The sequence below is a fragment of the Sinocyclocheilus anshuiensis genome, unplaced genomic scaffold, assembly GCF_001515605.1.
Source record: "Sinocyclocheilus anshuiensis isolate Anshui unplaced genomic scaffold, SAMN03320099.WGS_v1.1 scaffold292, whole genome shotgun sequence".
Lineage (NCBI taxonomy): Eukaryota > Metazoa > Chordata > Actinopteri > Cypriniformes > Cyprinidae > Sinocyclocheilus > Sinocyclocheilus anshuiensis.
This window is the reverse complement of record NW_015555757.1, coordinates 1,324,472-1,339,191: the sequence shown is the minus strand read 5'-3', so window position 1 is coordinate 1,339,191 and position 14,720 is coordinate 1,324,472. Positions and strand designations below refer to the sequence as shown.

Genomic DNA, 14,720 nt, shown 5'->3' with positions numbered 1-14,720 from the left:
TATATATAAATAAATATATTTAATATATAAACGTAACACATTTTTCTTAAATATATACATGCATATGTGTGTATTTATATATACATAATAAATATACACAGTACACACACATATATTATGTAAACAACATTTTTATTTTGGATGTGATTAATCGCAATTAATCATTTGACAGCACTAATAAATATACGTGAATAAACAAAATAATAAATAAATTAATAATATAAAATGAAATAATAACAAATTAATAATTGTTTTTTTTAATACGGAATTTTTAAATGTTTTTTTTTAATGAAATGTAAATAAATACAAATAAAAAAACACGCACAAAAAAAAACAATAATCTAGAGCTAATGTAAATGTAGTCTAAGGGAAGAATAAAAGGTCTGAATAAAAATAAGCTTGATCATTCTGATTATACCAATTGTGCAATTATCAGAAAACATATTTACATTTACATTCATCTGAGCAGACAAACAGTTTTGCTAATTTTATGATTCAGTTAACTTCCCACAAAGATCTTTTGGACATAGCCGTGTTCACTGCTACACAAACATACAGTAGTACACGAAATAAATGTCTTTGACTATTTCAGTCATTCACACTGCATGAGCGTGGGTGGGTGCTAAAGTGTTCTCTTAGTGTGATTTGTTTGATTTCTTTGCGATTCCTTTCTGCTTTCATGTTTCTGTTTAACACAATTTAAAAAATAGGTTGAAATAATGTGGGCTGACGGCTTCAGCAAAAGCATATAGCACACAGTAGGTCTGTCTTTAAAGGTTTATATGTTCGTTCAAAATCAATTCCCCAATGGAGAAAATGAATGGGATTTTTACCTCTGGAACTCGACTGTTTGACTCAACTGTCAACTATCAGGAATCAATCTCTGAAGTGGCCTATTCTACAGTACACAGAAACTTTACCAAGCCAAGACCTGTACCCCACTAGACACGTTTGGGATTAATTATAACGTCTAACTGCCTATTAATGTCCATGGTTTTACAAGTCAATGTTCAACAAGCACATATGGGTCTTGAGTTCAGGTGTCCACATACTTTTTGTCCATATGAAAGACTTTACCTGTGATAGGGTCCAGACTCTCCTTGGTCACATGGTCATTCTGGTTCACCCATTCTCCGTTGCATTTGAAGTATATCTGCGTGGCCGGAGCAGCCTTGCAGGTAAGTTTGACCGGTCTGTTTTTCACTATGAAGGCGTCCTCTGGCTCGCTCTGGAATTCCGGCAACGGTTCGGCCGGGGCAGATGGAAATGAGTCAGGGAGAACTTCGCTGTAATCGCTGCCATCTATAAAAAACAGAGAGAGAGGTAAGAACATGTGTACAGCTTATGCAAGTGTGTATTCAAAAGCATGTATCTGTCACAGCAAATGAGTTTGGTTTCAGGGCTAATGGTGAGACAGTCGGTGTGTGTTGAGAAAGACTCGGTCCCTGACATTTCAAGTGTACTCTAGTAATACAGCATTTGCTAGTCTCTGGCTCAGTATAGCATCCCCTGGGGAGTCCAAACAGAGCCAAGATGAAGGTGGGGGAGCTTGACCTTCCATTGAAACGCCCAGTGATCACACATTATCCCCTGACATTTTCTCAGTGACAGATCCCTCCCAGCACAGAGCTCATCCAGGGGCCTGCGTGTTTCACGGCTCCGCACCCAGACCCTGTCACCTCCAACACGACAATGCTGTTAACCTTTCAAGCATTAAAAGCTACACAGGCTATTGACTACAGAGTGAAAATGAGGTCTGTAGACACCGGCGCCGCGGGGCAAAAATGGGAAAGTTGTTGGTTTGCACTTTCTGTGATTTGTAGCACACACTTCTCAGAGCTGACAATTTTTTTAGGTTCGTCAACTGTGAAATGCTTTTTTTTTTTTGACTAACCTTAATTATACTAGGGTGATAATGTGCTAAAACTTGAAAGCATGTATTCAGATAAGCAAATGTCCTTGGGTCCCCCCCCCCCAATTCAATGCAAGGTTAATGCACTACATTTTTTTTCAATTTATATTCTTCCCTAGTTTGCAATATCGAAATAATAGTCAACGTCAAGCCTAAAAATTCATCCCAGAGTAGCTCTCTCATTGACAGGCATAATCACAAATGACAACAAAGGCAATTGCAAACAAAAATAAGACTCTGACCTCCTTTTGGCCGTGACAGGGGAGAGTTCACCCATTAAACTGCAAAGGCTCTCATGGTTGAAGGCACTGCTTGAGTTTAATTATCACGCACGTACAACTGTCATCAACTGGCATTGTAATGATGTGACTAAAATATTTCTGACGGCTTATCTTGCTGCAGTGCAGGAACATAATTTAGTGTCATTCATATCCTAAAGCAGGTTGGACTCCAAATCCAATACAGAAATAATTTAAATTTCAAATATTTAAAAATAGAAATGGCTACTTTAAATAGTAATAATATTTCACAATCTTTACTGTATTTTCAACAAATAAATACATTCTGATAAAAAGTATACTACATGTATATGTGTGTGTGTGTGTACACATACAGTTAAATAAAAATAAAATTAAATATTCAGTAATTTCCCTTATCTGAACATTTTCCATGTCAATGAAATCGCTAAATAAAACCAAATATACCACCAATTAAAAAAAAAAAGTTTCAAACTCTGGATTAAGCCAGAAAGATTCCTCTCATGCACATCAGCTTATGTTCAGGTTGTGGGTTAAGTGCCCCCAAAACTCGCACCTGCTCAGAATTCAATAAATGGTGAAATGCGGATGCAAAGAAAAAAGAGTGAAGGACAGAAATGGAGAGAGCATGAGAGACTGGGTGGGGAGGAAGCATCATAAGTGCTCTGAAGGCTGACATACGGGTCAACCGTCTTTGTGTGCCTCTGTGTTTGATGGAACAAGCGTGTGTGAGAGGTACAGGGGTCCGGACTTATCCGCAGACTGCAGAGGTGAAAGAGGTGAGGGAAGAGCAAGCTGAAAATGGATTTGGGAGGGTGTTTTCACATACAAAGGAGGAGGAACACAAAGGGCAGAACAGAGGAAGAAAGAGAGATAGATAGAAAGGGAGGATAGAAAGAGAGCAAACAAACTAGGCTTGACCAATGACCAAAGAGCAGAATACACTAATAATGCATTATCACAAACATTTCCAAATCATTACTCCTTTAATGCTGCTTCACTTAATATAGCCAAATGAAAATATCTCACTATTAAGACACAGAGTCTTGAGATTTTACTTGACAATAACATGCTGCAATAGGTGAAGCCCTGTGTGTTATTGTGCGTGTTACACACAATAAAATCTAATTTACCCACACACACATCAGATAGGTCAGTGGCTGCAAGGCCACTAGACGGTCCTATAGCTGAAAGTGTCAGTCCAACTTTGTGTCATTTTGTGACAGCTACGTCCTTTCTGCAAGCTCACAGCTAGAAAACATTAGGACACACTCGCATATCAATATTGCCAATGCATATAATCGCAGTACTGAAAAAAAAATATAGAAAACTAAATAAGTAAAATTAAAATTAAATAAAACAGTTAAAATAAAATATAAAATACAACAGTTAAAGTAAATAAAATAAAATGTGCTCTATTACTCACAGTCACAAACTATACAAATCATCCTCTTGACATTTCAAGCAATATCTTGAGATGGTGTTATTATAAAATTGTCACCATTATAAACTCTTCACGTCACTAAAAAAAGTTAATAATACTTTATTAACGGAGAGATTCAATCGTTTCAACACTTTCACATATAACACTCTCCCTTTCAAGACATGAAAGTGTATTGTGCCAATGACTAACTCTACGTCTCTATTTTCTCCCCCTCTCTCTCTCTTCCCTTTTCTCCTTTCCTCCCTTTGTGTGGCTCTCTCCTCCGACAGCTGTCAGCTTGTCTTTTTCAGACTTTGACTTCTCTGTCGATAAGCAATTGTGTTTCTCTTTTTCCACACTACCTCCATATGGCATCGATTGCTACAGAAAATCACCCGTCAAAAACAGCCTGTCATTCCCTGTCACACACAGAGAGAGAGAGAGAGAGAGAGAAAAAAAGCAAGACATTTTGTTGAAACAGGGAGAGAAGCCGAGTGAGAATGTGTACTAGAGTTCTTCACGTGCATGAGAGTGTGTGTGCATGTGTGCGTGCATGCGTGTGTGTGTGTGTGTGTGTGTGTGTGAGAGAGAATGCAGGATCTTTTGGGTGACAAAGCGAGTGTGAAAGTCAGCGTGAAAGAGACAGAATCAGTGAGAGAGATACAGACTATCCATCTATCTATCTATCTATCTATCTATCTATCTGTCTATCTATCCATCCATCCCTATCTATCAACAAAGCTTTATTAGCACGATTGTTAAAAATAAGGTGACGTAACTGTAGAAATATTGAAAATAAAGAGGACAATAAAAGACTAAATAAAAGATGAAATAAAAATAAATAGAACAAGGCTAAAATAAAATAAAATAAAATAACATAAAATAAGAGGCTAAGAAATAAACTATATAAAAATAAAATAATAAAATAAGATGAGTGGGACCATAGGTTGCCTGAAACATAATCGCTGACCCTGCACTGGGCTGGGCACTAACTTTACAAAGAATGCTCTCCCACATAGTTTGAAGAGCAGGCACGAATACCCATCAGGCCTTTTGGCAGCCCACAATTTATCTGGAATGGTCCTGGCACTCCTAAAAAGAGGGAAGCTCTTAAGAGGCCCCCGACTGCAGGTCTTTTATCATGGTAATGATAGACAAGACACAGCCGGGACCAAAGCCTCCCAGATCTCGGTCTCTGGGAAGGATGTAAACATCCACACATATGTGCAAACAACCACACACACCCATGAACACAAACACAAGACAACATCCAAAGCAGAGGCAGCTGCACTTTGGGATGTGTGTGAAGCGATTCTGGAGTTAAGATTGCGATGGAAGAGAAACAGAAATGCTCAAAGGGACAACACATGGCTAACAATGATGTGGCCTAAAATCAAAAATGTTCCTGGACCTATCTAGTCTCTCTCACACACAAAAGAACAATGCAAGTCACAAAATACACACAAAAGAATGGCGACGCTCACTCAAGAAGCCATGGAGGGTGTCAGACTGTAATTTTGCTAGCTCCAGAAAGTCTGCAGTCATGGGAGTCACACTTTATCATTAGCTTACAAAGGCTGTCACTACAGTCCACATAATACATATATTGACTTCAGCTTTACCCTCAACTTTGCAGCTCTTATAATGATGCTTTGAAACCTAGAGGATCTGGACTTCATCATTGCTGAGAATCAACATTTCTCAACGGTCAGACCTCAAGCAGTGAAAATGGGTGGTAAAAACCTGTCCACAGAGACCGTAAGTACTAGAGTGCTCAAGTGGTTTTCACTACTTATCTATTAGCATTTTTATTGACAGAAATACAATGAGGATATGAAATGGCACTGAAAGATCACTTAAAGGGAAAGTTCACACCATCCCAAACCTGTATGCATTTTTTTATTCTTCTGCAGAACACAAAATGAGATATTTGACGAATGTTGATAATCAAGCAGTTTTGGTTACCATATTGACAAAACTGAGACATTTCTCAAAATATCTTCTTTTAGGTTCCACAGCAGAAAGAAAGCCAGACAGGTTTGAAACGACACGAGTGTGAACTTCTCTTTTAAGATGTTCTGTTCAAACCCATGCTACAGCACTCAACACGAAACAGAAAAACACATTCTACAAATTCAAAACTAATTACCACTTTACAGTTATTTTCACAGCAAACAGCTAGTGTTACTGGCTCATCTGCAAGTGTTTGATATAACCTGAGCTACTCCAACCTGTTATGATTCATCTTAACTGACAACAATATCCCGTTGTTGTGATTGTGTCTGATTAGATGAGGCAGAAAACTGCTGATTTACAGACACCCGTTCTCACACATTCGTTCAATAATATATTAATGCATCACGTTGCCTGGCAACCTTAATCAACCTATGGTTAATTTAATGCACAATATTGTTTGGTAGAAGAACTGTGTTTGTGCTTATTGCTATTAATAAATGTAATTATATGCTGAACATTGGTTTATATTCTATTGTTATTTTTTAAAGGAATTCACTGCCATTCAAAATTTTGGGGTCATGAGATTTTTTTTTTTCAAAAATGGTTTTGAAAGAAGTCTCTTGTGCTCGCTGTATTTTGATCAGAAATACAGTAAAAACCGCAATACTGTGAAATATTATTACAATTTAAAATAACTTAAATATCTAATTAATTCCTGTGATGCAAAGCAGCCATTACTCCAGTCTTCAGTGTCACATGATCCTTCAGAAATCATTTTTGAGGAAACTGTGATACATTTTTTTCAGGATTCTTTGATTAACAGAAATTTCAAAAGAACCGCATAATAGATTTTTTTTGCAACATTATAAATGAATTTACTGTCACTATTTAATTTAACGCATTCTTGCTGAATAAAAGTATTAATTTATTTTAAAAATATCTTACTGAGTGTATGCCACTCAAGATTGTGCATAATGATGATTTACCACAATTACAGGATTTATTGTGGTAAAATTACTGTAACACATATCTCAGGTGACTTATTTCTGTATATTGTTCATATTTTTGTGTTGTACTTTGTTCCCACACATGCAGGCTGAGGGAAATCTGTCTGTCTCTAGTGAACATAACATGATTGTTTGAGTTGTAAGAGGCCAGCTACTGTATATCCTGCTGATGATGAGGGTGCTTTCTCTGAGGAAGTGACACACAGCTGAGCTGACAGGAATATTTTCTCAGCATCGCATAGCAGAAATTATCTTATAATGGCTGCATCATCACTGACACACAATAAACTCTTTCAAACACACACAGGGTACAACATTAATACTTTCAAAGCATCCAGTGGCAGTAAATATTGCCTTTAGTAAGTAAATTTAACAGTTATAAATGTAAGTTGCACAAGCTATTCAAATCAAAGAAAACATCTGTTGCACCATTTACATCTTCTAACGACTTCTACCACAAATTTACCATCAGATGTTTATTTAGCAAGGTTTATTTCCACAAACACTACCATTCAAATCTTTCAAACGTTTTTGAAAGATATTAATACTTTTATTTAGCAAGGACGTATTAATTTGATCAAAAGTGTCAGTGAAGACATATTTCACAATGTCACAAAAGATTTCTACTTCAAATAAATGCCATTCTTTTGAACTTTCTTCTGATTAAATAGTCCTGAAAAATGTATCATGGTTTCCACAGAACTATTAAGCAGCACAACTGTGTGTGTGTTCTAACCACCACCACCATCATCATCATCCTCATCAAGTTCTCCGCAGGTACACTTTAGTAATAGGTACACAGGTTGGACTAAAGAGAGACAATGATGGATGAATAATAAAACATCTCCTGGTGCTTCTTATAGGACAATTATGAGTGATTGATATTCTGAGTGAATTTACACACACATAACATCTGAAATGGTGCAAGGACAAAAACATAAGCTGGACAGATCTGCTCTACACATTTTTCACCCCTTCCATGCTAGTTTATTTAATATTTTGCCTTACTGATTATGCTTCCATCTACCAATAAATGTCTTTTAAACCTAGTATTACATATTAGGCCATATTTAAATCCATTCCACGAAATTCTGTGAATTTATCTAAAATGCAAAAAAAAAAAAAAAAGCCTTCATGATTCCATCTGGGCCTACAATGAGAGGGCGAATCAAGGGTAAAGTGAAAATAAGATGGGGAACAGAAGTGTCATGGAAGAACATGAAACAAATCAAGGAAATGTTGTGAAGAGGACAGGAGGAATAGGACAAGATTGAGTGAGAACAGATAAAAATCACTCGAGACAGGAAGAGAGAGTGACACAGCCTGTTAGAGAGTGCATTTATATAAACACTGGGTGAGTAAGGTGTGTATTGACAGGGTTTGGCGGTCCATTAACACATCTAAACTAAAGAAAGTGGTAAAATTGCAAATCTACAAGGTCACGCCAGGTTCACTGCACACACACACACACACACACACACACACAAACTGTACGTCTTTACCATAGACTGTATAAAACCATGAACGTAGTGTCCGTGACATCACCCGTAGTTTTCTGAAGAGCGTTTTTGAAGCTCAAAGTGGGCGGAGCGGGCCGTCGCCATCTTGGCGGCACGTCACTGCACGTCACTCCCGGATAATCGAAAATGGGCAAAAAGGCGGGAGCTGGTTGCTGAAGCCACGCCCACCTAGCTCGACGGCAGTGTCAGCAGCAGCAATCCACCTGTCACTCAAGTGGCCACGCCCTTAATTATGCAGAACTTTAAGGCTTAATATCATTTAAACGGATGAGTTATAAAAAAATTCACCCCCCTCACAGTTGTCATGAAGGGCAAAATTTGCTATATAGACCAAAATCATTTTTTGAACCAAGCTGTAAACATGTCTTTTTTCTGCTGTAAAGTTGGGCATTTTAACATTGGGAGTCTATGGGATTGACTCCCTTTTGCAGCCAGCCTCTAGCGGCCAGTTGACGAATTACTTTTTAAGTTACTTACGTGTTGGCTTCACGAGAGAGAGCGGGAGGTTGCCACTTGGTATTTACTTGTTAAATTGCCATGCACACTGCATAAAGGAAGAGGCAAAACGTGTTTAGAAAAACTGAGTGATGGCAGAGGACAAGAGATACAAAACACACCAAAAAAAACAAAAGCAATCAGTAAACATGAAAGACAGATTTCACCCTGGATGGATTTCCCAGAATGTCCTTCATTTTATCAGTCTCTTTTTCCTCTCAAATCTGAATCAGAATTAACGCTTCTTGTTTTGTATGACAGTAGAGCTTGTTATCACTTGGCTTTCTCTCTCCGATACACACAACTACACACACAGCAACATGTAAACACTAGCATGTACAAACACACATGCATCTACTCAAATGAGGTGTGAGATGAAGATCTAAGAATAATGACTCAGGGAATCATCATGGCAACAGAAATGTCACATCGTTGATTGAATCTAGCATGTTAACAAGCTCTAGTGTGACAGGGCTATTTCTGTCCTCTGTGTATGTGGGTATGTGAGCGGATTGCGTCTCCAGGGTGGCTGGCAGATTGGCATAGGTGAGGGTTTGTGGGAAACAGATATTTGAACTGACATGAATGCTGCTCTCATGATTTTAAGAGCTTCCGGACAAATAGGAACATGTACGTGCACTTTCACAGAAGTCCCTTGGAAGATTTATGTTGGTGCATCAGGGTTAGGACCATTTTTATATTTTGCTTAAAACAAATAATCAAAATGCTCTCATCATGAGCAGAAAAAGCTAATTAGTAATTGGAATGTTTATGTTGTCTTTCCTTGCCATCTACAAATACCTACAATTACCCACTCTACTCCAAACACACACACAGGAATGTTTTCTCCCCTCAACAAACTACTCCACCTGATTACCACGCAGTGGAAGGACATATAGAGGACGACATACACACACACACACAACAGTCAAGCACTCAAAACCTAAAATCCCAAATTTGGGGAGGTGAGCTGAACGGTCTGAACTCTGACCCCTGATGTCATCAGACACAAGCCTCAGGCAGTGATGGGGTAATACCCAACATTACCTTCTTATTAAACCATGGACACAGCCTCTTTCTTTGTCTTTTTTCAATGTATCATATCAGAGACTGTGGTAATTATAGAAAATGGTATGTTGAGAGAAGCTCACTCGCTGTGGATTATAATGAAGACCAGCCTGTGAGTCATTCAGTCTTATTCTGTGCTTTAAAGAGTCAGACTAAACATTTCCTTTCAAACCTCACATTTCTGAAACATCCATAAATGCACTCTCACATTTATCAGTTAGAGCCAATAATTAACAGACATTTAAACAGAATGAATAGGCAAAACAGACAAAAATTGTTTGTATGTGCATGTGTATTGACCAGGAAAAATTCTAATAATAACGAAAAATAAAAGATTAACATGATGCAGTCCAATAGGTTACATTAAACGCACAAAACAGGCTGAGACCAGTATCATTAATTCAGTCTCATTAATCCACATATCACTAATTCGGAGCCAGTGATATGTGGTGGATAGTTGTTTGTCTATAATCACATTCTTTTAGAGCAGAGTCAGCAAAAATTTTTTGGTAAATACAAGTATCACATCAAAAGAGGTGCAAAGGCACTCACTTATAGATTTTTAGTGTTCAAGTGTCGAATTGTGGACCAGAAGCACCCTAATCTTTCTTAGGAACCTCTGAAAAAGAAAAAAAAAAAAAAAAAAAAAGTATAAATGCCTTGGGAATAATTACAATTATAGTATAAATGCATTTTTTTCAAACTAATCTCACACATCACAATCAAAAATGCTGTATTGTGTCATCATTCACACAAAAAATCCAAGCAGCCAAAAGCTGATAATTGTGAATTATTCTATTCACACATGTAATGTGGCAAAAAAACAAAAATTCTCACCTTAAAAAACATGTTAAATGCTACAGCACTATATGCATTTAATGAGTATTTGCCTAGTTGGGTGTGAGAGTGAATGTGTATGTGTGTGTGTGAGAACTGCTGCATCATCAGAATACCAGTGTTACCTTTGAGATTTTGTGGCTTCGCACATGTGACGAGGGAAAGGAGGAGCACTGCAAGTTGAAACTATGATAGGAAGAAAGAAAGAAAGAAAGAAAGAAAGAAAGGAGCAAAACAAAACAGAAATGCAAACAAACATACAGCAAAAACAAAAAATCCAACAAAACACATACACAAAAAAAAAACAAAGAATGAGAGAAGCAAACATCAGTGTGCTAGTGAGGCATCGGGACTGTATCTGTGCTGGGTCCTCTAGAGAGGGATATGATTAGATGAACCTTCCAGCAAAATTACATCAGGACTCAGGACAAGATGCTAAAAAGACACTGAGAAAAGACTGACAGAAAAGAACATGAGATGGAGGAAAGTGAAATTTACCCAGCAACCCTAGAAATCACTGGAGAACATGAGGATGGTGCAGCGGCTGATCCTAACATTCTTACTTCCACATAAAAGAAAAGAAAGCCGGAAGCCTGTAATGAAACAACATAGATTGGAGACCAGACTGAGAAAGAGGTTGATTGTTCAAGTAACCAAGGAGAAAGGAGAACAGTGGAGACAGATTAAGGCAATCTGTTGAAGAGGAGGAGGAGGACAGAACCAGGAAGAGGGAGGGAACGAAAAAGTGTGCCGTGTCTAAGTAACCATGGGAAAGACTGGAGCACGGAAAGAGAAAGCAAGTGTCAAGACAGAAAAAAAAAACAAGAGGAAAATAAAGAGACAAGGTATTAACGCAATTCCCTGGATGAGTTTAACGCAGCCAGGGGTGTGTTGAGCCGTTGTTGTCTCCGGCGCCGAGCTGTCCTTATGAAATTTGTTGTGACAGCCCGGCATCTCTTGACAAAATGCTTTAGAAATGCTGCACCCCTGTCATGTTAATGAAGACATGTGGAGATGTGTAAAACCAGCAACCAGTTGACACATTGCAATGGACTTGCACGCTTGCATATCGGTGTATGCACAGATGCACAGCGGTAAGAATAGAAAACCGACTGAAGCTCGCTGACGAGCCGACACAATGTTGTATCACTCCCGTATCCCACGTACATAACAGATGCTGAAAGACTGGCATGATCACTCATGCCCGTGAATGGATGGGATGTGATATATTGGCTGTAAACTGCCAGACACACACAGAAGTTCACACATACACACCCGGACGAGCGTGCAAGCAGGGGGATTGGCGTCACTTTGCTCTGACATTGCGTCCCCTTGCATCAGAGTGTTCCCCTGGTGCTCACTCAGGCAAGAACAGGTACGAAGAGCACCAATGGCGCTCCTCGCTGAAACACTACACACACACGCACAGAGACGCACACACAGACAGACACACAGTTAAGATGGAAAGATACTTCAAGTTGGAGTCGGAGGGTGAAATTAACAGACAAACCCAAAGTTTACTTAAGAAGATGAAAGATAGACAAAACAGATAGTGAGCGAGAAAGAAGGCAATATTGGAGCACTTCATCGATCTCCTGACCCTACATTGGCTTTAGCTAAGTGAATGTGTCTTGTGTTCAGATTAGCGAATCTTAATGCTGTTTACATCCTTTATCTACCCTGCTTTTTGCTCTTTCCTCTTTCCTACTGATTTATTTTACGTCCACCAATGCCACTATCCATCTTGTAGATTTAACTTATTTAACCTCTCACCCTCAACCCCCTCATAACCTTTCATTTTCTCCTGCACTCACCTTGTAGGTAGACAGCACAGCGTTTCTGTTCTCCATCTCCATTAAAACAACAGTAAAAAAGCTCTTACAGGCTATAATGCCTCTCACTTACATTACTGGTTGTTTTCCCAGTCTAGTGAATCAGCACTCTGATTTAAATGATTCAAAAACAGTGACTGACATGCTGACGGCAATTTCGCTATTTGCAGACATGAGTGAGTGTGTGTGAACATGTTTTGGCTTCGCTAGATTGTAACAAGCGAGTTGAAATTCAAGATTCAGGCTACGTTTACATGACAACAATGTAGTCAAAAACGGAAAAGTTTTTCCCTTGCGTTTTTAAGAAGTATCAAGTATACACAACAACGTTTTCAAAACGATTCGCGTTTACACATATCCGTGAAAACGGCCAAAAACGCTGTATTACGTATGCCAGGCCAGTAGTTGGCGCTGTCACCTTGTTAAGTGGACCATTGACACTCCTAATTGAGATTGTAGATAGAGTGTCAATGGTCCGTTTGAGAGATGGGTGGCGGTAACGCACTTATAAGTCTGCGATCCGACGTAAAGCAAGAAGACGATGACGACGCGTCAGGCGCCGGCTGTTGAATGCGCTCAGGATGTGCTCTGGACAGTTCGGACATTGTGGTGAAAATCAGAGGTAAAAAACAATATAAATACTGTTCAGTTTCTTGCACAGACATTTTTTGTGTCTTACACATCAATGTATCGTCATGAGCCGCAGGGTTTAATTTGGTTTTGTTTGTGTATGTTTTTTGACTCTCAAAGCTGTGATTCCCATCCACTTGCATTATAAGACTGACAGACTGCAACGTTTTGACTTAAAAATCTTTGTTTGTGTTCTACTGAAGAAACAAAGTCACCTACATCTTGGATGCCCTGGGGGTAAGCAGATAAACATCAAATTTTCATTTTTGGATGAACTATCCCTTTAAGACAAACTGTTGTTGGACACTGTAAATCTCAAGTCGGACATCTCTTCCTGTCTAAATGGGTGTTTCTTGGCTGCGTGTGGACTAGATTTTATACTTAAAGTCAAAGACAGACTAAATATGTACATGAGGGAAAATATGGGAATGAAGAATATGCTGGAACTGTAATCAGCTTCCAAATCTTCACAGAACATCAGACATTTGATGTGTCATGACTGATCTAATTCCTCTGACGAACTATATTTTGGCAGCATGGTTTGATCAGTTTAGTTTGAAACTGTTATATTGCATTACTAATTGAAAGCACATTATCAGGGGTCCTGTCAAATGAAAGCCTTCCGATTGACGCACAGTAAAATGCAGGTTGTGTGAAATCCCAGCTGCACTGCAGTGATGGACAGATAGTGACAGTGTGTTACTGGGAGCTGTGGTAAAGAAAGACTGGTCCTGTCACATGTCCAGAGCCCTGGGCTTGGATGTTTTCTTTTCTGATGCCGAGACACAGCGACTAGCGTGACGAGCCCCCATGTCTGCTATGACGATAACAAGCAATGACGTCCCCTGTCTCTCTCTCGCCTCCTTCAGCTGCTCTTCCCTCCTTCACGGTGTCTTTTCCCACTCATTTCCACTCAGCCAGGGCACTGGACGAGGACTTGAGTCTCTGTAAGAGCGTCTGTGCTCTGGAGTGCAGAGATCAGTTCAAGCAATACTGCTGTGCATGTTATCACAATACTGTATGATTGATTCATTAACAGTCTGATGAATTTTACAGGAATTTTTGTTGAGTTTACATACAGGTCAATAATACCTAAAGAAAGTTATCAGTTAGCATTCCCATCCATCTCAACGGCACTTTCTCAGGTGGCTAGGAAAGCCCATTTTACACTTTTTTTACACTCCAAAAACAAACCAGGCAAAAATATGGTAAAATGTATAATCTAAATGTAAATAATAATAATTAATATTCTAATTTTAATAGATTAATTTATAATACATAAACAGCACCATTCAAAAGCTAAAGGTCAGTGATATTTTTTTTCTTTTGAAAGAAATTAATTTTATTCAGCAAGGTTGCATTAAATTCAACATTCATAATAATTAGAAATGTTACTTGAGCACCAAATCAACATAATAGAATGTCTTTTTAAGGATCATGTGACACTGAAGACTAGAGTAATGCCTGCTGAAAATTTTAAAATATATTTAAAACATATTTCAATATTTAAAATATTTTCATTTCTAATAATAAATATAAAGTCTTACCCCAAACTTTTGAACAGTACTGTATATTATTCAAAACATTTATTCTGTCCGAGTAAACAGCTAATTTTGAATGGCCGTCGATAGTGTTGTCACGGTACCAAAATTTCAGTATTCGGTACCAATACCAGTGAAAATCCACGGTTCTCTGTACCAATTTCGGTACCAAAGCAAAACACAAAAACATGCTAATTGAACAACATTTTTATTAATAACGTTAAACAAAAATTTAATGTACA

At 38.3% G+C, this 14,720-nt stretch overlaps 1 protein-coding gene across 1 annotated transcript in view; it reads right to left on the bottom strand.

Annotated features, from left to right (window-relative positions):
• The window catches only part of LOC107673953 (netrin receptor UNC5B-b-like), a 52,467-nt gene that overhangs the window by 14,519 nt on the left and 23,228 nt on the right, over positions 1-14,720 (bottom strand). Inside the window, exon 2 of the mRNA XM_016467801.1 lies at positions 1,077-1,302. Coding sequence (XP_016323287.1) covers positions 1,077-1,302 — 226 coding nt within the window. The remainder of the gene's footprint in view (positions 1-1,076; positions 1,303-14,720) is intronic.